Source organism: Podarcis liolepis (genome assembly GCF_965112155.1).
Source record: "Podarcis liolepis genome assembly, chromosome: 2".
In the NCBI taxonomy this organism is placed as follows: domain Eukaryota; kingdom Metazoa; phylum Chordata; class Lepidosauria; order Squamata; family Lacertidae; genus Podarcis; species Podarcis liolepis.
In genome coordinates this window covers 65096332-65123952 of record NC_139555.1, presented here as the reverse complement: position 1 = coordinate 65123952, position 27621 = coordinate 65096332, and the positions used below count along the sequence as shown (strand labels likewise).

The 27621-nt window shown below is 38.1% G+C and overlaps 1 protein-coding gene across 1 annotated transcript in view; it reads right to left on the bottom strand.

Annotated features, from left to right (window-relative positions):
* The window catches only part of GALNT10 (polypeptide N-acetylgalactosaminyltransferase 10), a 39352-nt gene extending 11936 nt beyond the window's left edge, over nucleotides 1-27416 (bottom strand). The window contains exons 1-8 of the mRNA XM_083488381.1: nucleotides 27048-27416; nucleotides 15392-15494; nucleotides 13843-13981; nucleotides 12763-12929; nucleotides 10799-10984; nucleotides 8250-8433; nucleotides 6979-7096; nucleotides 905-1012 (exon numbers count right to left, since the gene is read on the bottom strand). Coding sequence (XP_083344507.1) covers nucleotides 905-1012; nucleotides 6979-7096; nucleotides 8250-8433; nucleotides 10799-10984; nucleotides 12763-12929; nucleotides 13843-13981; nucleotides 15392-15494; nucleotides 27048-27281 — 1239 coding nt within the window. The 5' untranslated portion in view covers nucleotides 27282-27416. The remainder of the gene's footprint in view (nucleotides 1-904; nucleotides 1013-6978; nucleotides 7097-8249; nucleotides 8434-10798; nucleotides 10985-12762; nucleotides 12930-13842; nucleotides 13982-15391; nucleotides 15495-27047) is intronic.
* Between the last annotated feature and the right edge of the window lie 205 nt (nucleotides 27417-27621).

The window sequence follows — 27621 nt, the reverse complement described above, 5'->3', positions numbered from 1 at the left end:
CTGTTACTGTCTTTTCCCACCAGAGGGAGTATCTACCCTTTAAAATACATAATTCTGAATACCAAATAAAAGCACTCATCTTTGCATATGAAAATTCACCAACGTGAGAGGACAAATTCACTCATGCGAGAGGACAAACTTTTAATTTCTGGGTAGTAACAATGAGGATCCTCATGTGTACATATTTTGAATTATCCTGAAGAATATATTAATGTGAATCAATCTGATTTCAGATGTCCTGCCAGTTTAAAGGAATCATCCTATCGTTGACACATTTGCCCTTCACTGGGGGGATGATGTTTGTCATGCTAATGGGTTTTTAATACATAGAAAGCTAAGGATAAAGGATAATATCAAAATGTGGCAGCCAGCTCAACCAACAGCCATTGTTATACGTAGCCTTGCTCAGTTCTTAATCTAGTGCAGCAACCTAATCCAATGAGTATCTCACAACAGGAACAAAGGAAACTACCTTATACTGACTCAAAGTACTGATCTATCTAGCTCAGTATTATCTACAATGACTGGCAACTGGTTACTAGGGTTTCAGACAGAGAGGTGCCATGGACCTTCTGTATGAAAAGCAGATGCTCTACCAGAGAGCTGTGGCCCTTCCCCCAGAATATTTACCTATTTCTGTCTGGTTTTGAAATGGGACCTTCAGTGTATTAGGCAAATGTGACAACCTCTACACTACAGAAAGATGTAGCACAACCCTTAGAGCAACTATTTTTATGGTTTGTGAGAGTTCAGCTTGTGTGCTATCATTTGCTTGCAAAACAATGTCAACTCCCAAACTTCTTGCACTAATGTTAAAAAATGCATCTCACCCACTATCTTTTTAGAAGATTGCATCTTGACTTAATACAAGGAACAAAGGAAATTTAGCAAGACAGGCTCTTACTCTTGCCAAGCTGACTCCTGAAGGAACCTTGTAAGGAACATATTTTCTGTAGATATGACCAACACGGGAACAAGGAATATCTTCCATACGACCCCCACACATCCATACCTGTCAGATGCCAGAGAGAGTAAGCACGGATCAGAATTTTCTGAATATGATGGAAATCAAAGCTTTTTCAAAGTCATATCAAGTAGTAAGTTTGTTACCTTAGTAAACTATTTTTAAAACATCATAAATGCATTCAGACCTCATGTTATTCAAGCTTTTAAAGTTGTGCATCTTTGAAACTATGTCACCACTGTGACATAAAAATACCACCAGATCCAACACCAAGAAATGAACCTAGCATGAATCAAAAGCAGTATGTAGCTTAGGTAGTTCAAAGAATTCTGAAAGTTAATGCACATGTAAACACATGACTACTAAAGTTGAATACTTTTGTAGATTCTTATGTAGTGTTATCATGAAACAATCTCAGAGTTATCTGGAGAAAGTTAAAGATTTTAGGTCACACATCAACACCTTACTTGCTATTTTGTAACTCTACCACAGTGCCAACATGCCCTTCCACTGCTGCTTTTGCAGAAATACATATGCTGATGTATTCCTGAAATTAGCAAAAGTGCATAACTATTTTTTAAAAATGGAGCATAAATTAACTAAATGCTACTTGCAGAATTATGGCTCTATTTATGTCCAAGTAAGGTCACAAAGCGTCGGACACAACTAATCGACTAAATAACAACAACAAGGGTCAACAAAATTATTTTCTCTTCAGGAAGCATTGAATCTGTGCCAACATTCTCTAGGAACTTTCCTTGATACCTAGATTAAACATGGATATAAGTTTTGCCAGTCTAGGTAACTGAAACAGATGTAGTGTTGAGTGCATGCATTCCAGTAGGCTTATTAAATTTAAGTTCTTTGATTAATAATGTACATAATCTGTATTAAAGTACCATGCCCATTTATTAACAGACTGGCTCTGAAATGTCTTAAAAAGGATTGTCTGGCTAGATTTGCTAAGGTAAACATTTTAATGATCCAACAAAGGTTTCATTAAAACATTTCCCAGCTTTTATTCTGTAGAGGAAACTAAATATTAAGCAGTCTTTGACTTGCCTGTCAAATATGAATTCAACAGTGGTGAGAATGTACTGCTCACCATTGGTTTTGATGTGACAACCCTGAATCAATTTTTGAATTCAAAAAGAGCAGTTTCCAGATGGGCAGTTTCATTAATGGATACAAGGAATGGGGAAGAAATTGGTATTGTTAGCATTGTAATGTGAACCTACCTCATTCACATTTACTGAGCAAATATGCAAATTGAAATGCAGCTATCCTTCATTTTTTTTTAATTTTAGGATGCAGTTCCCAAACTTAAAGTTATGTATAAAAATATGTGTATTAGGGGGAGGTGTACACATTAATGGAAATAAAGTTTAAAATGCATTATATTAGACAATTACTTATGTTAGACAAAATTGTATTAAAATGTTTATATTAGGAGAAATGCAAGTGAAAATGCTTGCCTATTTCCATGTAGGATTTTCCAAAATGTTTATGAAATAATGTGAAAATGGGACAAAAGAAGAATTAAGATGAGAAATATGAAGAACTGAGAGGAACTGAAACCGACTAATTAGTCCATTCTTAATGGATACACTGGGTAGTAATCAATTAAATTTTACTCAGCATAAATCTACTGAAAATAATGAACATGAATAAGTTGCTCTATTAATTTAAATCGGTCTACTCAGAGTAAAAAATAGTTGAATATTATTATTTTAATTTATTACCACCCCTTCACCCTAAGGTTCCAGCAGGGATTGCAACAGTTACAACAATGTTTAGGGGCATGATTTTGGGTAGCTGAGGGCAACGTGAATATACTAGCTCCACCCAGGGTAGGAGTGTGTTTAGCTATGTTAGCTGAGAACATAATCAGCCTGAGAGATTGATGCTTTTCATCTGGGCCTAAGCCTCCTTCTCGCAAGAAATGCTTGGATGGCAAAGGATCTTCAAAAGCAACTGGGGGAAAGCATTTCCCCCATGAACTTCACAGTGTGGCCATAATTGTCTCACAGCTACAAGAACACTTCCAAGCAAAGAAATTAGATCAACAGCGGACAGGCTAAAATTAAAATACAACAGGTGATATACATCTAAGTTATACTCAGAATAGGCACACTGAAATCAATAGACAGTAACTTTAAATGGGCCTATTCTGATCCTGACTAAAACTGGATAGCACCCAATATGTACAAGCCCAAAACATCTAAGAAGATGGAACCAGTGTTGTCTGACTTACATAGCATTTCAGAAAACTATCTTCATTATGGATTAACACATTCCATTAATATTAAAAATTACAACTTCTGATTACACAATCTACTTGTCCACTGGCTTATGAGTTCCTGTCAATGTGCTGCAGATATCCTTCCCTCACACTTACCCTGCACAACTGCTTTTAAAAACACTCATGTTTTCAACTGATAATGTGCTACTCAAACACAAATCTAATTTCAAAAGCAGACATCCTATTCATTTTCATTGCTGCTTTGATTCATTTTATTAACAATCCCTTTGTGTGATGACAGAATTCATTACAACCTGCATAAAGAAAACTATCATTCTCATCTGTAAAAAGAGAGATTGGTAGAAAGAGAGCCTTATACACTAGAAGGAAAAAGAAGGTAAGAATTAAAAAGGTAGCACTGAAATTAAAAATAGCAAGTGTCTATCAAGCAGCTGTTCTTGGTAGAAAACAGTAGCTACTAGCAGACAGATGAGATACTCCTGATTTTATGTATGTTAAGCAGCACACAGCTCATTGTTGCCTCTTAAACAATGCCAATATTTGTCCATCTGCATTCAATAACAGGATTGCACTGTTTATGCCTTGCAATCACCCTGTCGCTTGTCTTAGTTTACAAGAAAGGAGATCAGACTGGCCATACCAAGACTATCTGATATTATGAGGAAAGTCAATGTTGTGTAGTGGTTAGGGTGTAGGGTATAATAAAAAAATTATAAACCAAAGTATATATTATTGTGCCATAGATTACATACTTCTTAAACTTCCACCCCCCAAACTAATTAAAAGCTACCTAAATTCCTATCTGTGTAGCTACTGATCCCAAGCAGAGGCCTATATAAACAAAATCTATTCAACACTGTTCATAGTACAAAGCACAAAAAAGCTAGCTTTATATAAAAATCACAGCTCTGACAGGGGAGAAATAAAATATCATGAGAAGTAATAACTAGCATTAATCAGTGATATACAATAACTCTGTAGAAAACACAGCACTAAAAATGTAATCCAGTGCAAACATATTATAAGCAGCAAGAGAGAAATCTGAAAAGCAAGGTTCTTCTGTTTCTAAGTCTTCCAGAGAACAGAAACTCTGTTTCTAAGTCTTCCAGAGAGCATAAACATGTAAAAAAGTTACATGTATACATGCATTTTAATCAGGATCATCATAATTTTATTTGTATTCTTCCTTTCCATAGTTTAAAACCATGTCATGTCTAGTTTGTCCCTTGAAGAAAGTGGATAGCTAAGAAGGAAGCAGGACTGCTGTAGAATCCCCTAAGACTTCATATCCAAAGCCAAAATAGGAAAACCATCAGAGAAGTTGGATAGAGATTCCATGTCATTATGTTACAACCAGCAATCTGATCAAGAATAAGCAGAGAATCAGAGATCTGCATCAAATCTCAAAATATAGCTGTCATTCCAAGCTTGATGGGTATCCTCATTGAACTATGAGTCTGTCTATACTTAAATGCCTATTTTATTCAATGTAAACATTTGCTCTGGAGGACAGGCTATATTTACACTACCTAATAGTCCTTAAAAATAATCTTGCAAAGAGAAATATCTTTTGGGTGAAAATTAAACACTTGGAAACATTTTTATAGTAATTCAACTAATTCCCATCAAAAGCAATACAAATTGTACATTTCTAAAATCTACCTGAAGAAAACTGGCCTCACTTGCAACCAGCACAAGGTAAAAGCTCCTTAACCGCTGACTGCATAGGACTACTTCATCCTCATCCAGAGCAGGCTATCAAAAAACTTTCAAGATACAGGAATCTTTTTGGAGAAGCAGGTCCTTCCTATAAGCTACATAAGACAAGAGACAATTAGGTTCCCTAATGTCACGCAAACATGCTCCAGTGAGTATATAAAGGAATTTCCCTACATTAAAAGAAATGAAATGATAAGTGCAGTAATTAACACTATCCTTTGTTATCTCCTAGAATTGCTGGGAACTGATAATTTCCCTTTTCTTACACAGTTCCCCAAGTAATAATTCCCTAGCAATAATCTGGAATAGATTAATGAAGGGAGGGGGGAAAGTTGGTCAAAAATGGGTTGAAAATTTGGTCTTTGAAACATAACATTTCCCATTTATTTTACTTGGAAGAAGTGCTAGGTGGATTCTTTGTGCTCCTTTGGAGGCAGCATCTTAATATGTTTAAACAGATGCAGTTTTGAAATTGAATATGAAGTTTCATAGCTGTTAGGCCTCAAAAACCCTGTGTTCTTGTTGCTAATGAACAAATCTTTTATTCTTATTACTTTATCAGAATTTCTATCAGCCACAGATGAAAGCATCAATCTATCATAACTCCTGAAAACACACAATTTCAGTGAAACATCTTTTTCTGTTGAACAATACAAAGAAAAGACGACTTCTGCTGGGATTTAATTAGAGTGAATTTAACCCACCATAAATTATCATCCTTGGCCTGAAATAAAACTCTGCAATACAGTGTGCAAGTAGGCAGATGAATGAAGTATTCTTATTTCCTGCAGATCAAATAGTGTCTGCTCCAGCATTTCAAAGACAAAGAGCTTGCAGAGTCACTGTCATCGCTCTTGGAAACTACTGTTTTTGAAAATGTCCGAATTGGAAGAGATGAATGCTGCTTTTACCATCTCCTGCAGAGAATTACATTATTACACTATTTCTTTACCCACACTAGTAAAAGGGATAAATGGAACCAACTGTAAAGAAATCTCACAGAGGAAATAAGAAACCTTCAATATGTCTTTATCACTTAGCTTTTTGTAGTTAAACAATAAGATGAAAATGTTGTTTGCTGCATGTTAATTGTCAAATTAATGTAGTTTGATGGCTTTTTGCATCACAGTTCAGATTTGAAAAACTACTTGGGGTGAGCAGGAAAAAAAGTAATTATAATAATCAGGGAAGGGCTGTTGGCATGGCAAAATTATCCCCTGTGATCTTTGCAAGTTGGTTGGATTCATATTGAGGCAGTGGGGCTTATTTACTTGGATGCAGGACCTACTAGAATGGCTATGTATTAAAAAAATAATTGCAAACACAAGGCAAAACTAAAGCTAAAACACAAAAGCATTGGAGAATAAAGACATTAAAATATTTGCTAACTACAGTAACCAAGTTGTTAATTAATCTAATGTTTGCCTTTTAATCACCAGAAGTACTGCTGAAGACCTCAGTTGTATTTATTCTACTTAACAAATTCTGGTAAGTGAACTCATAGCTCACACAGGTCAATGAACAAGCTGATCCATGAGTAGCTAGCTTCCTAATTTGATGAGGTGGCCACATGAATTTATTCATTTGTTCCAGCTTATGACAATAGAGTGTTCTATGTACAGAAGACTATAGTAGCAAGCCATTTTGTTTCATGGCACTTACAAAAATAATATTCTATTCATTCATTATGCTCCTGCTTCCTTGGCTTACTATTGGCTACGTAACCAGCTTAGCAGAAACTGATCGCCTTTCAGTTTGTCTATCAATCACTCAAATATTCACTTCTCATATTACAGATCAGGTATTATTTAGCAGTTAGCATGTAACCTCACAGAGGCTTTCGATTCTTAGCCATATTTTTGGTTTATTACAGTAAAATGTTCTTTTCTAGAAATGTTGCAGAAATCCTTTCAACAGTTTTATTTTATAAACACACAGAAAAACAAAGACTGCAAACTGGTGCTTCATGTCTATAAACTACTTCATTATTCAGCATTTTTTCAAATAAAAGTTTTCAGGGAACATAACTCACCTTAAATGATATTTCATACTGTTCTCCACCCCATATTTCCAGGCCTGCATCATATCCTCCCAGCTCCCAGAACCACTTTCTGTCGACTGCAAACAGTCCTCCAGCCATTACAGGAGATCTTAAGGGGGGGAAATCCTTCACATTACAAAATCTATCATTATAGTTATGCCACCATTACATCCATATATCAATAAATTACATTCCTGAAATCACATTTCATACTTTAATATTTTTTCGCCTGCTCCGCCTTAATATTTTTAATCTATGTGATGTTGTTGCACAGTATATCTTTAAACTATGAACCCAGGAGAACTTGGCAGTTTCCTTCAGAATGAATTAACGAGACCTCCAATAGTGGAAGGTGTCAATCTGTGTGGGAATACAGCCCACATTATCTAACAAGGGCCCAATGCTGTACCTTTTAACATTCTTCCTCCCCTTAATTGGTCTAGGCGGCAAAGCGGCCTCGGTCCCGTATACCTGAAGGAGCGTCTCCACCCCCATCGTTCAGCCTGGACACTGAGACCCAGCCTTGAGGGCCTTCTAGCGGTTCCCTCATTGCGAGAAGTGAGGTTATAGGGAACCAGACAGAGGGCCTTCTTGGTAGTGGCGCCTGCCCTGTGGAACGCCCTCCCATCAGATGTCAAGGAAATAAGCGGCTATCCTAAAGACGCCTGAAGGCAGCCCTGTTTAGGGAAGTTTTTAATATTTAATGCTGTATTGTTTTTAACACTAGATTGGGAGCTGCCCGGAGTGGCTGGGGAAACTCAGCCAGATGGGCGGGGTATAAATAATAATAATAATAATAATAATAATAAATACTCTGAATCAAATCTTTAATTTAACAATGCTGCATTTTTACCCACACATAGCAACAAAGGTTAAGATAAAATAAAGTGTGCTGAGGTTACCAAAGCATGGACCAACCTGGCGAGGCTATTCTACCACTATATTAACTGAATTCATAATTATTAAGAAAATAAAGTTTACGTTTTGATTTAATTTGTACCAGCATGCAATATGTTCTATTAAATACCCACCATTCTGACTTATTTCAATTATGCAATTGAAATTATTTTTATACATCTGAAATGGACCTTATTATCTCTTTTCAAAAAGTTGTAGTAGACAGAGATAACACAAAAGAATTTTATCTTTTGAAATGAAACATTACTTGTGATGGCCAAGGATAGTTTCTATCCGTTTGAAAGCACCAGTGTCAAGAACCTAGCTGGTTAAACACCTATTCACACTTTGTTTCATGAACTTACTCAAAAGGGTCACTCGGGTCAGATTTCTGTAATTCAGGAGGAATGGGTATCCGCTTGTAATACATCTCCCAGTCAAATGCACCTCGCATTGCATCTCCAGCTTGTGTTTCATAGCCAAAGTGGTCATGGTCAATTACATCAATCATTGGACAAACAATAGTTTTGCGATTTCGAGCAATGCGGTCTGGGGAATAGATAGAAACATGTAACATTATTTTGCTACAGATGAAAGGAGTTGCAAACACAATTGTTTCTACAATACTCCATAAAGAATATATTCAGAAGAACAGTTACTTTGTGATTTTTCTCCTCTTTCCACGGAACACACATGGGTAATCTAATTCAAATGTGAACTATCTACCAATCAGGAAAAAATTATAGTCTTGCTGAATACAGGAGTTTCACATTCATTGGTGATTTTTCATGCTCTCCCAAAGACTACATAAAATAATAGTGTTGGAAAGGTAACGTTTGGGAGCACATATACACTTGGAGTTGAATTTAGTCTACCTATTCAGATTTACACCTATTAACAAGTTGAGGTAGGGGAATGGCTGATAAGTCAGTTCAGTGCTATCTATACTGCACAATGCTTGTGAAGCTGAAGTCTCCAATGCCAGTTAGCAGAACTGGTGATAGTCATTGAGAATTGCAACTGCTTGAGGATCAGAGCCCTCAATGTCTGTGAGATCACCTTCCAAGAGGGAAGTCCATCAGTCTGGCACTATCCAGGTCCTAATGACAGCAGTAGCTGTGTGGGACAGGCAGACTGCTGGGAAGAGGTGCCATGAAACCAGGAAACTATGGTTCAGAAGCAAGGTGACTGAAGGATAGGAAATGAGAGACAGACAAAGGACAGTGAACAGAGGCAATGGGCTAATCAAAGAGGAGTCTCTGAAGAAATTTCCGCGCTAAGGTTATGAAACACTATGGGTGAACGAAGAAAGTGCAACAGAAGCTTAGTAAAATGGGACAATGGGGGAAGCTGTCTAAAAATTGTGGAGCTGTGGAGACACTGAGGAAAGAAGGGAAAAAGAAGTTTAGAGCAAAACCTCATGCAGTCCTGGGGGTAGCACTGGCTGCACTTTATTGGCATAAGGGAAGTAAAAACCAGGGAAGGCCCAAAAAGTTTGTGATGGTTCTTAAAGATTTGAAGCATTGGCTGGGTAACTGTATTTTAACAGCTACATAGATTGGGAATGCACTTACTAGGGCTGCAGCACTGTGACATTGTAGCCTTAAGAGAACAATTAGGGCCAAGAGGCAAGAGAAGGCCATTTTTCACATATCATATGTGAACTAAGCAGGCCAGTTGCAGGCTTCTAATGTTGAATGTCTATACACACACATCTGAAAAGCCTGTTTACCTTGGTATTAGACAAAAATTAACAGATATCCAAATGCCTCACTATTTTGTCATCCAAATGTTATATTCTTTTCTGTTTATCTGTCAACCAAAACAAAACAAAGCAAAAATAATAATTCAAAGTGAGAGACTACTCTGCGTGGAGCAAGCAAACAATTACCAGCCAAGCCTTGTTTTAAACAATGGTCTGTTAATAGCCTATTTTTTCTATAAGTTCAAAACTATTTCCACAAGCCAATATGCCAGTCAGCCATAATGTGTTTAAGTTCTGTGTTAGATTCAGGCAGGAAATAATTCAGGCAAAACATCTTCACAAAACAAATAAAACTACTTTCTAACTTGAATTTACCAACACAGCTAGATTATATATTTCACTGGGCTTCAGCGGTTGCAGCCTGATCCATGGTGAGTCACAACAGGACCATCATCCAAGTATATGGTAAAATGCATGTTTTATATATCTTTGCCTAGACTATTAGACATGAAACATAGCTAAATGTGAATCAACTGCAGCTAAAAAACTGAAATCAGAAAAACATCTGAAATTAGAAACACTTTTTAAAGATCACTTTGCAAGCGTTGAAAGGAAGACATGATCAAGCAACACAGCCAGAGCCATTAAAAAGACAATCCTATTTTGAACCTTCATTTTATCCAAGTACCTTCTCACCCTTTCTCAAAGAGAATCACACTGAGGCATTATCTGAGTAACTCATGTCAGCAGTCTTTATATAAGCCAGATACTAACTTTTTGTAGAAAAATGTTCTGAGAAGTCCCAGAACAATAAAATTAAATTATGGATGAAATTTTAGTTTTAGAATCATAGAATCATAGAGTTGGAAGAGACCACAAGGGCCATCAAGTCCAACCCCCTGCCAAGCAGGAAACACCATCAGAGCACTCCTGACATATGGTTGTCAAGCCTCTGCTTAAAGACCTCCAAAGAAGGAGACTCCAGTTTTAAGTCAGATTGTAAGCCTCTGTATTTCATATAGCTAGAAAGTATAGCTAGAAATGCCATATCAGGACATGTGATTATCAGACTGAAATACATGTTGATATTGGGAATTTATTACGAAACTGTAGTGTTACTTGTTATGCACTGGCTTGAGTGATGTGAATGCATTAGAAAGGTGGGATAAAAATCATATAAATAAACAATGAATGAGATAGTCTGCTTACCTAAAAGGGGTGGCAACCAGTTCACATTGGCCTCACAGTGAGAGTCCAAAAAAGTAATAACATCTCCTATAGCAACAGAAGCTCCCAGCATACGAGTTCTTATCAACCCTTCTCTCTTCTTAGTTCGGAGAATCCTCACTTTGGGAAACTGGGCCATATAGTCCTCCAAGCGCTTTTTTAAGTGTTCTGCATGGAAAATTAAATGATTTCTCACCCAGTCCTTTACTCTTTATTTCTCTCCAACTTTAAAACCCAATTTCCAGAATCTGGAACACCTTTAAGGTTTAATAGTTTTGTGTTTTCATAATTTTGCTATTTTATCATTTTTATATGCCGGTATCTTATATCTAGACTATTAGACATGAAACATATCTAAATGTGAAACAGCTGTAAATGAAGCAGCTAGAAAACTGAAATAAGAAAAACACCAGAAATTAGGAAAAAACGTTTTTTTTAAAAATCACTTTGCAAGCTTTGAAAGGAAGACGTGATCAAACAGCACAGCTTGAACCATTAAAAATACAATCCCATTTTAGACCTTTCATGTTGGTCAGGTTAGATATCCTGAGAAAAGCAAAGTTTCATAATAGATCACTGCCATTGCTTTATTCTAGCTACAAACTTTAAGATAATAAAGTATTGGTAGTTGCACAGAACCTTCACCAGGAAATTAAAGTATTACATATAATTCAGTAACATACATCAGGCCAATAAAACACAAACACGTGGACAGTAATGGTTTAGTTTTGATAGGCATACAACAGGCAAGTAGTTAATCCATAAGCATACTATAATAGTACAAACAATTCTTAACCACTAATCAAATAATTTGCTTGACACTAGAGTAAGAATGTGTATTACCAACATTGTCAGATCTAAATTTCAAGTATGGGGTATCATATGAAGGGGTTGGAGTTTTTGGGTTTTGTTTTTTTTACATCGCTAACTACAGTGTGGCTTAAGTCTACAGTTGTAGGAGCCCATACCACTTTGCCAAATCCAGATAACCACCCTGGGATCTTTGGAAGAAGGGAAGTATACAAATGGAATAGAAGATACAAGCTCTCTCTCTCTTAAAACCAAAACTCTTATTAAAAATTGCAATATGTGTGAGCTATATGATGTGAGAATATATTTGCAAGCTACTTCAAAACTGAATAAATGTTCATTTAACTGTGACATAGCTCTTTTTTAACTGGAGAAAATAGCTATCAGGAGTAGTAATGAACCACTGTGGGACAGCTTTGCATAATTTCACATCATTAGAAATGCATTATCTTAGCCAAAAGGCAAGAATAGGACCTGAAAAACTCACTCACTATTTAATATAAAAACTCACTCTCTATTAAATATTTCTAAAAATCTAATGATAATACAAACACATGTTCTCCATTTCAACAACTATAAATGATTTCCATGCTTGATAAAGCATTAGCTATTTGAGCCACTCTTAACACAATAATATAATTAGCATTCTGAAAGTCAGTATATGAAATAATTTAATTTAAACAAGATAAAGGAATAGTGGTTGAAATTAAAACACAAATCCACAAATAGCTCCTATGACTTAACGTAAGAGATTCTGGAGTCAGTTTGCAATAAAGGAATTTTGATGGCAGTTCCTGTTCTGACAACCTTTGTGTATGTTTTAGTTAGCTATGGATATTTCCAGAATGGCAGTTCTTAGTGTTAGTTATCCACATTGTGTTGTTATCCACATAGTGTTGGTTATAACATTGGTTATCCACCGTAAGCTGAATACAGAATTGCAAACAATCTTCCACACCTTGGAGAGGAGCATTTTGTGTATGAATATATGCCATTATATGCAACAACATTTGGAATACTGGGCAGGGTTCACTTAATGAATTTTGTCAGCAGAATATCTGCACAAGTAATCTGCTATATACCTTTTTTTTTGTTCAGTCATATGTCTGCATAAATAAATATTATAATGAAAGTACCTCTGTCACTGAAATCATCCACCAGTACAATTTCAGCTATGAGTTCAGGAGGAGAGCGATTGAGAACACTGTGCACTGTTCTGAGAAGTGATGACCACCCTTCGTTGTGGAATGGGATTATTACACTGGTGTTGGGGAGGTTTTCCAGGTATAGCTTGCTATTGCAGCTACAAGACAGATGAACACAGTAACTAGCTTGACCAGCATACAAAGAATGGTTACTACTATTATTTGAGGGTTTTTTTGCTTATTGTAGCTAAATATTAAACATACAGTTGAACAATAGCCTGTATTAGGACAGATTCAGGAAGAACAAGATTCTAACTGGGTCTATAGGCCAGAGGTTCCCCATTGGTGCTATAGAAGATCAAAGACTTAAAAAATGATACCTCTTAGTGGGATGGAGGAGATATTTTAAAAACTTTTTGGATGGAATGTCAAAGAGATGAGAGATCATATCAAACACCAAAAGAAGGATGACTGTCAGGCAGCACTTTCTGAATGTAATTTGTTTACAAAATATGTATCATACAAGCTGTGAGTGATTGCTGAAGAGAATTTTAAGGGCATTTCATAGCCCTGGGTACATCCAAATCTCAAAGTGAGGATACATCCAAAGTAAACACAGGGTTCTTTTCTATTCCTCATTTATTCAGATAGTTTCAATGTTTTAATTGTGTGTTTATATGGTGTAACCTGCCATGGGATCTTTTGGTGAAGGATGGGCAAGAAAATAACAACAGCAACAACACTGACAATAAAACATATCCACTCTATAGCAAACCTATTAAAATAAATCACCAGTAACATAAAATACAGAGGAGAGTTTATTTGCAACTGTTGGAATCTCTGTACATAAATATTTATGCTTTATTTCTTGGCTCTGATGACAGAGTTAAGAGTTGCTGAACTATCAGGTTTCTTGTTTAATACATTAGATAATTCAACCTATCAAGGTACTGCAGACGTATGTAACAAGCAAGGGAAATACAAATTGGAATGACAAGTTAGGATACAGAAAAGCCAATTTTAGAAATAGAAACCTTCATACTTTCAGTAACAAGAAAAGTTTGTACTTACTTTGGGTGTCGTATATCTGGTAGGGATCGATTGAGAGAAACTTTGTCACTCACAAAAATATTAAAGCCATTTTCTCTGTATGCCTGGTCCACTTGCTCGGCATCTGTCATAGGATACGGTTTTCCCTGTTCTCCATTTCCTACAGCAAAAGAAATGGAGCCATTAATACTTATAAAACTCCAGTGGCTGAAAGCTGAATTCTGAATTTTGTCAATCTGGTCCCTCTAGATGTTATGGACTACAACTCCCACTAGTCTCAGCTGGCACGGCTGGCTAGGCAATACTCATTATGCCACATTCTATCAAGGACACAGTATGATGTCCAAACGCCACACTTTACATCTGTTAAAACTATCGAGCAGTTGAGAAGCGGATGATAAAACTGAAAGAACTATAGGAACACTTAACGGTGTTTATAACAAATACCTTGTTAGCTGTTATTTTGAAAAAAAGGTCAGATTTAGGACTAACTAGATTTATTTCAATTTATAGGATGCAAAATATACACAACCTAGGAAGGCCAATCAGTTTCTTAAAAATATGTGGGGAACTTTCCTGCCCTTGTTCTCTGTTGGCCCCACTATTTGGTTTTGGGAGACACAAACCAGGTCTGGCAAACACTCAATTTCTATCTAGATCAATCTGATTAACTCTTATAACTCCCTCCTATTGCATAAAGTCTAGCAGGATGCTGTTGTCAGCACAACCTTCCCTCTCTCCACCAATGGGTACTACTGTACCACACAGAAGGCTGCCAAAATCAGGGATGAAAGCCCAAACAACCCCTAACTCCGTTCTAGGGCAGGAATGACAAATCTTCACCAATTTCAGGCTTATATTTTTTGCCACTTTAACTGGAAAAGGGAGATTTTGCATGGCCTCCACACTCACATAGCAATTTACATCATTCTCCTTCAAAATAGCAAGTTACGGCAGTCTCTGGTTTGCTTAACATCAGTCATCATTTTTCTCCCTTCCATTTATGTCCCACTGATGCTTTGAAGGCCTTTGCAATGGAAACTTGGGCGTTTAAGCCTTCCAGTGAAGATTTAAATGGGGTGGTGTGCCACATGCAGTTCTTCCTTCTTTCCTTCTTGTCCTGCCCTTTGTGATACATCAAATTGTACTCTCAAGTGGCTAGCTTAAAAGACCTTGAAAGACCTTGAAAGACATCATGCTTGTAGAATGGTTGGGAGCAAGCAGCATACAAACATAGCTGCTGTTCCTTTCTAGTTTGAAGTCTGAGGTCCTGTTGCATTTTTCAGTTTCCTCTCTTGGAACAAACGAACACCCACATGATAATATAGCAAATTATCAGAACTGAAAAGAAAAACAGAAGTAGTAGACTTCTTTGCTCAACCACTGCCCGAAGCACCTTTCAGACACTTGCTAGCAAAGGCCTGCTGACTTTCTTGTAAACTCTGCTAACAGTAATCAATACTGCGTTACATAAAGTATACCCTCCCCCAGTACTTTGTGCTCAGTTCCTTTTGCTGAATATGTAATTCAATATTACATGCCTTAAGGCTGAATGAGTTATCATACACACCTGTACGTCGCAAGTCTTTCTTTATAGCATCCCTGTCATGCCAGTCCTTTTTCCTTTGTCTGTTTTCAAGATAAGCTTCTTTCTTCTGCCTTGTATGGAAACCCTTTTAAATAAACATTATCTATAAGTTTGGGAAAGCATTCAAGGCTAAACTGAATTAAAGATAAGCCATATTTTCAAAACATAGACTCATAGAACTGTAGAGTTGGATGGGACCCCAACGCTCATCTATCCAACTCCCTTCAATGCACGACTCTCAACTAGAACATACATGACAGATGGCCATCCAACCTCTGCTTAAAAACCTCCAAGGAAGGGGAATCCACCAGAATGGTGAATGCTGACCTACAGAATGACCCTGCCCTGGTGCGTCATCAAAGAACATTTCAAAAGCTGTGGGGTTTAACTTATGTGGCATTTTAAGAAAGGTCAAAGGAGTATTGCATCAATACCTTTGACAGTGATATTTGGTTTGCCATGTTTTGGATTTGCTTTCTGCTAACAATCCATTGCATAGGGCTTTACTTAGCTGTTTTCTGTACCAAGTCAATGCATCTGAGTGAGGTACGTTTCCCTCTAAAATGAAGAATTACAGACTTGAAGCTAATCTTTCCTTCATTGTTTTCATCCCTTGCTTTAATGAAAGTGAGGTCAGAGTAGAAAGAAATATTAAATAATACTCTAAAAATGGATTTAGACTAATAGTTGTAAACAGCCCTTTCTGTTGCCTACCAAGCTTAAAAATCACCAAAGAAATCTAATAACGTTCAATAGCTAAACATACACAAAAATGTAATTTTAATCTTTTGTTTAGTTGCTATTTGGTGTGCCTGGTTCCAGCTATGAATGGTTATTTAAGCCATGTAAATGCTATATAAAAATATAATAAAATCACCAATTAAGTGGCAGCATTATATAATGTTAGACAGAAATAGTAAAAAGCATTATTTTATTTCTAGTCAGATCAAATAACAAAACGTTTTTTATAATATATAAAGTGGTGAACAAAACAACAGATTCAGGTTTAGACCTTTTGTTTAAAAATTCTCATTATTATAAGAAATCCAACTCACTCTTAAATTACAGTATTTATAAGCTTTTTTGCAAAGTGCACCAATGTGATGAACAAATGACATACATAAAAATACAGAAATATAATAAAACTTTAAAATAAAAAAATATATAGAATGATTCTTAGCATATTTTCTTATACATTTTGTGGCATATCTCATATAATTGGATTGCCAGAATTATGCCCAATACAGTACAAGATGAAATGCCTTTGTGTCAAGGTGTTCTTTGTTTGATATTTTGGGTGGGGGGTGGTAATCTGGAACTTCTCAAGATTACAACTTTACACCTTGCACAAAAATCAAGATCATAAACTTAAACAGAGCCTAGCATGCAGCCTTAAGAAAAATCCTTGTTTAAGATGGGCCTGCATTTGTGGGTACAGTTCCTCCTGTGTCAGAGATTGCACAAAAATTGCAATAAACATGGTGCTCTTGTGCTATGTAATAGGAGGATGTTCCAAAGGTTAGTGCTGCAACACTAAATGCCCAATGGTAATACAGTACAGTGGTGCCCCGCAAGACGAATGCCTCGCAAGACAGAAAACTCGCTAGACGAAAGGGTTTTCCGTTTTGGAGGTGCTTCGCAAAACGAATCTCCTATGGGCTTGCTTCGCAAGACGAAAATGTCTTGCGAGTTCCTGCGGGTTTTTTCCCCTCCCCCCCTTTTCTAAGCCGCTAAGCCGCTTATCAGCTGATCTGATAAGCTGCTAAAAGCCGCTAATAGCGCTAATCCGCTAATCCGTCAATGGGCTTGCTTCGCAAGACGAAAAAACCGCTAGACGAAGAGAATCACAGAACGGATTCTTTTCGTCTTGCGAGGCACCACTGTACCTCCAGGCACAGAGGCAGTATGCCTCTGAATACAAGTTGATAGGGAACCAAAGTAGGAGAAGGATATTGCCATTGTGACTTGCTTTTTGGTTGCGACGGTGAGAAACACAATGCTGGGCTAGATAGATCACTGATCTGATCCAACAGGACTCTTATGTTTTATGGAGCAATATAAAACTATTGCAATAGCAGACCATTTTTTGTGTTCTTTTGGAACAATATATTTTCACCATGGCAATACAGGCACCATTACCTTGAAGTAAGGTTACCAGATTTTTTCCAATGAATCCGGGGACACTTTCCAACTTCAGTAGGAATGATAGGATTTTGTCAGGGGACTGATTTGTAAATCCGGGGACTGTCCTTGGGAAATGGGGACATCTGGTAACCTTACCTTAAAGTAGGTGTCAATCTCCTTTTGACAATTAAAACACACACACACACACACATATTTTATTTCTTTTTTTAAAAAATACAAAACACCATACAGACACCCTTCAAAAACCATATCCTTTGGCTGGACTGACATTTGCAAGGGGCTACAAGTTTAATCCAAAATTTGATCCATCATGGGTATGGAATGAAAACTCATTTTCCTTTTAAGAACAAACATTTGTCTGTGGCAAGACCATCCTGAGAGATTGCTCCATTCTATTTCCTACTGGTGAAACGATTTGCTCTGGTGCTATTTCCTCCTTGGAATACTGTTGTATTCTGAATTGGAAATTATGTATTAAAACCAGCATAATACAAATGCGCAAAATAGAGGTATGCAGCAGCCAGAAGGTAAATTAGCAACCCAAATGTTAAGGCTGAAGAGCATGCATGTATTTGTGGGAGAGAACCAGTTATGGTGCCAAGCTCCTTTTTTAGACAAAGCAGTAGCTGGCCTCTAACTGCCATAACAAGGACAAAAAAGCAAAGCTGTGGCTGCTGGCACTGTTTTTACTCACATGTGCGTAAACTTTCTTTTAATTCTAACACAACCCCCTTTTTTTCAAATGGAGAAAGAGGAATTCAGAAGGCTGATTATTAGTAAGATTATTATTATGAATCCATCAGCACATTGAACTAGTGTAGCACAGTGGATAAGTTGTGAACCTAGAAATTTCTACTTCAAAGCTCACTACAGCTATTATCTTGTTAGACGGCTTTAGGCAAACTCTATCAGTCTCAGTTGCCTCATCGGCAATAAAGGGAAAGCAATGCTGACCTACTTTAATGGGTGGTTGTGGCAATTGCAATAAAATCATGTATGTGAAGTTCTTAGAATGTTCTAAATGTGCTATATAAACTCCAAATATTATTACTTCAAGGAAAAATGCAGTCCTTTTTGGAGATATTGTTTGAAACAGCCATCTTTAATGAAGTAAAAATATCATGATATAAAGCTCCTTTATATCAACATTTTGGAAATAATGATTAAACATATTGGTGATAGATCATAACAAAGCACTCTTTGGTACATCATGTGTCTCAGAGCTGTTGACTCTGATCCAGAGGGACAAACATATCCCTTCAAAGTGCTCTGCAAGCTCCAAATTTACAAAAAGAGAGAGCAAAATTTAGCAGAAATAATTTTAATGGGGAAAAATGAGGAAAGGTGTCTAGGCATGCACAGTATAATTTTCTCTTTTAAATCATTCTTGTGCAATGTTTGCCTAACCCACTTTTTTAACTCAAAGGTTTAAAGGTCTGCGAATTTTGTATGGGGGTAGCTTTTGAGGACTCAAAATATGAATACACATAGATGGCTCTTTTTTGACTCATGAAAACAGAACTCTCACACTTCACTGAATAAATTAGTGCAGAACTATTTTGATGAAGTAATTTGTATGCAAACAGTGATTACTGTTTGTTTACATCTTGTCCCCCCCCAGTTTTAGCGTTTTGATAAACATTGAACATTCACCAACAGTGATAGCAGTTGACTGAATGCAGGAGAAGGCCTGGAAATGATCCGGTTAACCTCCACAAGAGCCAAAAACTACACCTTAAGAGATTATGTTTTTCTTCAAACAGCAAATAATGGAATAAAACAAAATATGTCTGATCATGTGGTAGTGATGCAACAATTGGACTTCCTTTCATGTAAGACAGGTGTATTTACGGCTGAGTACAATATTGCCTGAGAAGCAAAGACTTAAGAATCTCTAACCCTTTAGATAGCTATAAGTACAGTGGTACCTCGGGTTACATACGCTTCAGGTTACATATGCTAACCTCCACTAACCCAGAAGTATTACCTTGGGTTAAGAACTTTGCTTCAGAAATTGTGCTCCAGCGGTGTGGCAGCAGCAGGAGGCCCCATTAGCTAAAGTGGTGCTTCAGGCTAAGAACAGTTTCAGGTTAAGAACGGACCTCCGGAATGAATTAAGTACGTAACCAGAGGTACCACTGTATCTATATAGCATAACTTACGGTAGGCTGTGAAATGTCAGGGACTCAACACAAATTATGAGCATATCTTTAAACTGTATAAGGAAGTGCAGCAGTTTATCTTCCCTGTCAAAAAACTAGGACAGCATCAAGTCCTAAATAATTAATATGACTTTTCTGGATAATATATAAATATTTTCCATCACCTATTTTACAAGAAAAGAGAGTATTGAATACTTAACTCTCAAGTTTAGACTCCATGAAACCTGATTCACAGGGACTTATTTCTATCTCATATTCACAATATATTTATAGTCCAAAATTTGCCAAACAGCTGGCTTTTAGAAGGCACTGTCAAAGCCCATTAAGAAATGATGTCTAAAACATCTGTAAATGGTTATAATACAACAGGAAAATAGAACTGTCTTTTGTACCAGTTCTTGAAAAGGCAAATCAAAATCATGTGTTTTGATCTGGGCTTCTTCTGAAATTATCCATATTTTATGTATGTCAATACAAAGATGTGGATTTAATTAATTGCACCTCAGACTTTTTCTGGGATGAGCTAAAGGATCCCACACCAACCATATATTGCTACTTCACAAGAGCAGAAGAGAAATACAGCCTCTCCTACTTTTATGAATAGAGGCAGAAGTTTGGAAAGGTTACTTTGCAAAATGAATATACACATAGTGGTAATAGAAATAAATCAGGATTTTATATTGGATAGGAACTGCTGATTGCAAAATGATAAATGTAAATTCAGCGGGAAGCTTTAGATTATTGTATTGCACTAATCACAGGCAGTTGATGGGAGGATGTGTATGAAGTGTGCTGCGTGGAAGAGATATTGATTAAATGGTTATAGTCACCCTAGCTGGTAGTTCATATAGACAGATAGATATGAATAATGTAGCAAAAGGTGAATAAAACTTTTTAATCCCTCTATTAAGGATTGACCACTTAAGTTTATGTGCAGCATGTTCGAAACAGGGAAAATAAAGTATTGCTAACAACAATTAATCATTAACTTATGAAATTCACTACTGCAAGATGTTGAGAAGATGCTAAAGGGCTATTACTCACTGAGCATCCATATACAAAATACTGTGTTTCTGAATTTTGGATGTTAACATAACCTTATGCCTTGTTTGTCATATTCCAGAAGCATCTTGTTTTCTACTGTTTGAAATGCAATACTTCTTAATTCTTATTTTGTCTTTGTGTTCAATCTCTTTTTGGCTTTGTAGCAACATGTGTAATATACTATCATCAATTGTTCCCTGCAGATATATTGATTGAAATGTAGTGTCTTTTACACTGTAGACCAAATTTTTTTTAAAGACATCTCATATCATAAACATTAATCTTAGCCAGGACAATAAAACAGCTACAACTAAAATACATTTCCTACAAAGTAAAACAAGCTGTGGTTGAAAACAAAGCTAAAACCACAATTAGCAGCAACAAAAAGATGAAACATATAAGGAAGTTTTTCGCCTGGTACACAAAACTCACCAGGATGTTTGCCAGGTGAAAAGCCCTAAGAAAAGCATTCCACATAAAATGCCATTTCCTGCTTGTTGTGTTATGGCACAACACAGAGAAAAGGGCACCCTTTGACCTTAAATGGTAGCCAAGTTCATGTGGGAATCAAAACAGACAAAAAACTAAAAAATAAAATAAAATAAATTGTCCAGTAGCACCTTATAGACCAACTAAGTTTGGTCTTCGTGCATGCACACGAAAGCTTATACTAGAACAAACTTAGTTGGTCTATAAGGTACTACTGGACAATTTATTATTTATTATTATTTTTATTTTGACTGCGTTAGACCAACACAGCTACCTACCTGAAGACAGAAAACTGTAATTCTGGAAGCAGACAGGAATCCAATGGAGCTTGTTAATACTGGTGAAATGTATTACCACTGCTTAGTCCTGATCAGCAGTTCAACCATGTTTTAGTTTCCAAAAAGGTTACATATTTTGCAGCAAGTGAGGGGGAAATGCCCTGGAAAGTGTGGGATAACCCTGCTTTAATGCAACATCATCTAACCTTCCAGCAAATGACAATGAATGCTCATTAAATAGCCAACACCATCTAATTTCCCTGAATACAAATCATGATGCATGCTCAATAGATAAGAACATAAGAAGAGCCTGCTGGATCAGGCAAATGCCCCATGTAGTCCAGCATCCTGTTCTCACAGTGAGCCTGAATCCTGTTAAAATTAGTCTGAATCCTAGCAAAATGAAAGCTCTGTAGGTGAGTGTCCCCAATCTGGGAAATCATTAATTTGCGTGTCCTGGGTGAGGTCACACTCTCTCTGAAGGAGCTAGTGCTCTGCCACTAGACACACATGTGCTCTACGTGGCCGGGACTGCATTTCACCAACTTTGGTTGTTAAGACAGCTATAGCCATTCCTGGATCAGGGTAGCTTGTCCACAGTTGTCTGTGCATTGGTAACCATGTGGCTGAATTACTGCAATGTGCTGTATGTGAGGCTATTCTTGGTATGGAGGTGGAGGCTGAAACTGGTGCAGAATGGTTGTTTGTCGGTGAAACCGCCGCCAGCATACAACACCTTGCTTGTGGGATTTTCACTGGTTGCCAATTTGCTACTAGGCCAAGTTCAAGGAGATCAGGACCAGTTTACTTGAAAGCCTGTCTTATCCCTTATATACCCAGTAGATCACTATGGTCTGCAATATAATTTCTTCTTTAAATTCCAAAGATTTCAGAAGCTCATTCTGCAGTAACTCAAAGCAGGGCTTTCAATGTGACTGCCCCTGTTCTGTGCAATAACATTCCTATTGAGATATGACACTCTTCCTATAAGGCTCAGCACTCCTACAACTGATTTCCCCCTCTGACATAGCCACATGCCACTCAACAGTTTTTGCAGAATATGTACGTTAACTTGTCTGAGCAGCAAGGTAGATGGAAATATGTGAACCTTCCAGAAATGTAGATCAGCTATAGAAAAATCTTGCTTATGGAAGCCATAAACAGAGGTCAGTTTGGCATATAGAAGTGGCCCCACACTTCCTTTCCTGGGATATAAGTTTTAAATTGTTTTAAATGATGTAAGCTGTCATGGGAAAGTAATGTATTTTGAATGGCACCTAACAAATTACTTTAAATAAATAACTGTGGAACAGATTCCCCTTCCTTGCACTGCCCTGTTGTTCTGCCTTTGCGTATGTTGAGGGAGCCAGGGGATACAGAACTCTGTTAAAACTTGTGGGGAATGGGCCATACTTTGATGTAGTGCTGACATTGGGAATGATCATATCATCAGTTTATAATTATTTCTTTCAGTAAGCCTTTGTATCATGAATCCTGTTCTGTTTTAATTCATGTTTTAAATTTTGTATTTTGTATGCTTTTACTTTTTGAAAGATGCTTTGAGACTCAGATGTTGTGAAAAGCAAGGCATGCCTTTAAAAAAACAAATAGATAAAAATATACTTTCCACCTTACAAAAAACACAGATTACAAAAAACAAACAAACTCTGGACTTTGGAAAGTTCTGTCACTTAAGTCTGAGTAGACGATCTTGGTCAGCATCCTGACAGAGAAACAAATCCACAACTTCCCTTTTATGTCTACAAATAAATACAACCATAAACAATGAACTGAAAGCATGAGCAAAGTCCTAGGGTTTTACCCTCAGATGTAGTACAGAAACTAGTTAGAATTTTGTTTAGAAATGTAGTTACAAAATGAGGAAGTTTAATTATTGAAATAAGCATTTTCTGGTTCATAGAATTGGAAAGAACCCTCATGGGTCATCATGTCCAACCCCCTGCAACACAGGAATCTCAAATAATTGTGCTGTGTTTGAAAATAGTGGGGGTGGGGAGACATTTGCTTCTAGTGTACCGATTTAGTTCCAGACTTAGCACTTTTTACTCACTATCACACAACAGGCTTCCTTTCCTCACCAGATGTTCTGGTGACTACAGTATTATCAAGAGTTTGTGATATGGACTACAATATATCATTCAAGATGCAAACATAGCCAGCACATGACACACTGGTTGGTACTGTTACAATACTTGAATAATTTGCCCTCCATGCCTACAGTACAGTCTTAAGACTGAGGATAAGATGACTGCATGACAGATGACTTCTTTTGTATGCTTGCCAAATATACAAACAAGAGGATACTGCTTGACTTTACAACAGACAGTCCTCTGAGAGGTGTTAACACATCCAGAAAACTAAAATGCAAAAATTAGCTTGTGGATGTTACTGAGAATGCAGTTTTCATCCTCTATCACCAGGTGTTATGATGACAATGGTACTAATATTCCCATGCACTGCGCAGTTCACAGAGTCTTGTATTACAGTGAACTGCAAATCTATATTTTTTGTAATTGTAGGGCTAGATTTTTTTTTAATGACATGCTAACTAACAGACTAAGAGGAGGCTGAGAAAATTAATCACAGCTTTGCAGAAGTAATCTAACAAATGTTTTCCTAATGAGGAGAAAGATGAAAATACATTATTAATTATAAGCTTTATGATCCAACTGTACTCAGCTTTGTGAGATCATTTTGTAATAAACTAATGCTGCAACGGAGAGCCACTAAATGTTGTAGTCTTTTTGGTAAACAAATACTTGCAGTTCTACCATTACTGGTTTCCACTCCACTGCTGAGTGAAAGAGCTATGATAGGTACATTAAATTTGGCATGACTTATAAGGACCAGAAACCAATATTAATTATTTTAAAAGTTTTACAGGTAATTATGAACCATGTTAAATGCCATCTGCAAAGCCACTGATTTCTCACAGCACTAATCTCCCTACAATTTAAATTAAACCAATACATTGAAGGCATTCATTCATTCATTACACGGACAAGCTGTAGCAACCCCCTGGGCTCACATACTGACTCCAGCACAGCTGCAAAGACAATATCTGGCATGTCTCTTTCCATTTTAGATCAACCACAATTTAGTGTTACATCCCAGCACTAAACTGTGGTTAATCTTTACTATGGTAAGTGAAAAGCCAGCTTAATAAACCATTGCTGGAAGCTGGTTTCCTCTCCCCACCCTCACTGATGATACTTAAGAATACTGGATTTTATCTAGGTTCAGATGTTATGGCATGTTATAATCTAATATAGAAGCAAAAGCTAACTCCTCCTCATGGCCTCAACAGAGGAGGTAGCCACTGTTCCCAACTGCAAGCACAGCAGAAGGCTACACTTCATCAAAGCACACACCTCTTCCCTCAATCCCAGCCTATGGTATAGCAGCCGAGAGATTTGAAATGAGGTTCAACATAATTGAGAAGAAGATAACTTTCCACTTCTCTGCCTGCATCTCTGGTACATTTCCCTTCTTCCATATACCCAATAATATATCCTGAATGCACCCTGCTCATGACTCCTCTCTCCAAGGCCTACCTGGTTCTTCTCACAACTGTGTTTAAACACTTGTTAAAGATTGGTCTGTTCCCTCTGTCAAACGCAAACATAACAAATTTCTCTGATAATATTTTCCACCTCAGACACTCTCCCCTTTCCTAGTGTGTGCCAAAAAAGGTTGTTAGGGCTGTGGATTAGGTCTGTGCACATAATTTATATATAATACCTAATTAGGTACCCCTAAGAATATTATTTTTTCTTGAAATCTGAATATCAGTGAGGGCAATAAAGTGTGAAAATAGAAGAACAAACAAAAGTCCATGAAATGGCAACAGAAGGGATTCATGTTTAGGGCATTCAAGTGAAGACAGAACAAGTTTATAACTGACATACCAGCAGGAACTTTCAAAACTCATTGTACACATTGCTAAGATTTATGATTATTATTTTGGGAGACACTGCACATTTGTGTGTCACAGCATTTTGTCTTGAATGAAGCCTTTTTCATTAACACTAAAGAAATAAAGTTACCATAGCTGTACAATACAGAACTAAATGTATATATTTAGATAAATGAAAAGAACATTACCTGATTGAGTAGCTGATTGAGGCCCTTTCTCTATAAGACTCACAGATAAAATATAAAACTGATCACCTCAATGAGTCGTGTGTGCTCACTCAAAACTAAAACACATATACGCCAATGAATTCCCAAGTTAAAACAACAAGTAGTCTTGCAGCAGTAACAGATTTACTCTGCCATAACAGTCCACTTCTACCAGCATGACGAAACTGCTGCTCCCATTAGATATGCACAGGATTGCAACCTTACACCCTTAACTCTGAGGTGACCTAAACAATGAGAGCCTTATAACAAAGAAGATTAGTTTACCAATGACAGCTCATGCTCTTCACCTTATTTTGCTCCTTAATGACAGGGTGCCAAAACAAGAATAACGCCAGCACGTTAATTTAAAAGGGAAACCCAGAAACTCTTAATACAAAAGATGCCCAATCAGGTTTTTTTTTCTTAAAAAAAAAAAGAACAACAACCTGGTAATCTAGAGCTCTTCTGCGTGAGCACTTGCAAAATCAACCTATAATTCAGTCTGGTTCAAAACGGCAACTGTCTATTCCCCTCCAAAAAGAAAGAAAGGAGGAAGAAAACTCTGCCTTACTTTCTCCACCTCCACCTGGTTCACTTATTAGTAGAACAGGCAAGATCAGGTAAGCCAACTATGACTTACAAGTCTTGCAAAGGGTATTAGCCTAGGAGAGGAGGGTAATGGCTGAGGAGCGGAGCCTGCCAAAAGCCACAGAGCATTGGGGGGGGGGGGTCACAAAGCCTCCCTCCACCCCACCCCATCCCAGACAGCTGCTTTATCCTCAGCCACCTCTTGGCCTGAAAGGAAGTGTGGCTTCCTTCCTCTGCCCCCCCCCTCACCCCTTCATACTAATGGGTCAATGCCCTGGATGTGTGTATGTGTGTGTGAGAGAGAGAGTAAGTAAGAGATAGAAACATCTGTGTAGTTCAGCCATCCTTTCCCTCTGTGTGTGTGTGTGTACACACACATATACACACTGGACGTGTGTGTGTCTGTGTGAGTGTGTGTGTAAGATAGAGAAACCTCTATGCGGCTCAGCTATCCCTCTCTGTGTGTGTACATATATACATACATATGTGTATAGACATATATACACACATGTATATATACACACATGTAAACGTATAGGCAATGCAGAGGCCCTTCACCCCATAGAGAGCGGCCGCTTCCTCTTCCGTCACCACTGACTATAGAAATGAGGATGAAAGGCAGATTTTTTTTTTTTAAAAAAATAATAATAGTCCGAGTCGTCCCCTCAGGAGGATCCTCGTCGCCCGGCTACACCCGAAGTAGCAACCGCTCTTCCCCACAAGACCCCAGACGTGAGGCGAAGAGACAGAGAGAGAGGAGAAAAATATGCGGCTCCCTCCACTTCTCACCTGCGCTTCTCCTCGGGCTGCTGCCGCCGCTGCCGCCGGTACCGCCCCAGCTGCCGCCGCCCCGCGGGCTCCCCCCGCGCCTCCGCCGCCTGCCGCTTCTCTGCCATCGCCTCCGCCGCCGCCATCCAGCTGCCGCTCCCGGTAAAGCGACCAAAGCCCCACGTTGGGAAGGAAGACGAGGGCGGCCAGCGCCAGACCCACCGCCTGCAGCAGCCGCTTCTGCTTCCGCCGCATCCGAGAAGCCGCCGGGAAGCCCCCACCCCAACTTTCCCCTCACACAAGGGGCTGAGGCGGCGGTTACGGCGGTTACCGCGGCGGCGGCAGCAGCAGCACTCGAGCAGCGCGCGAGGCGAAGCCGACCCGCCAACTCCGCTCCGTCAGGCACTTCCGCTCCGGAGGGGTGGGCACTACCACTCCCACCGCGAGCGGGTGGGGGGGGGAAGAAGCTTGGCGTTGGAGCGCCGCCCAGAAACCTCGAGGCTAGGCCACGCCCACAGATAGTGCCCGGCACCGAGCGGGGGGGGGAGTAGAAGCGTGGCAGCTCCGGCTCCTCTCGCCGCCAACCGCCCCCCCT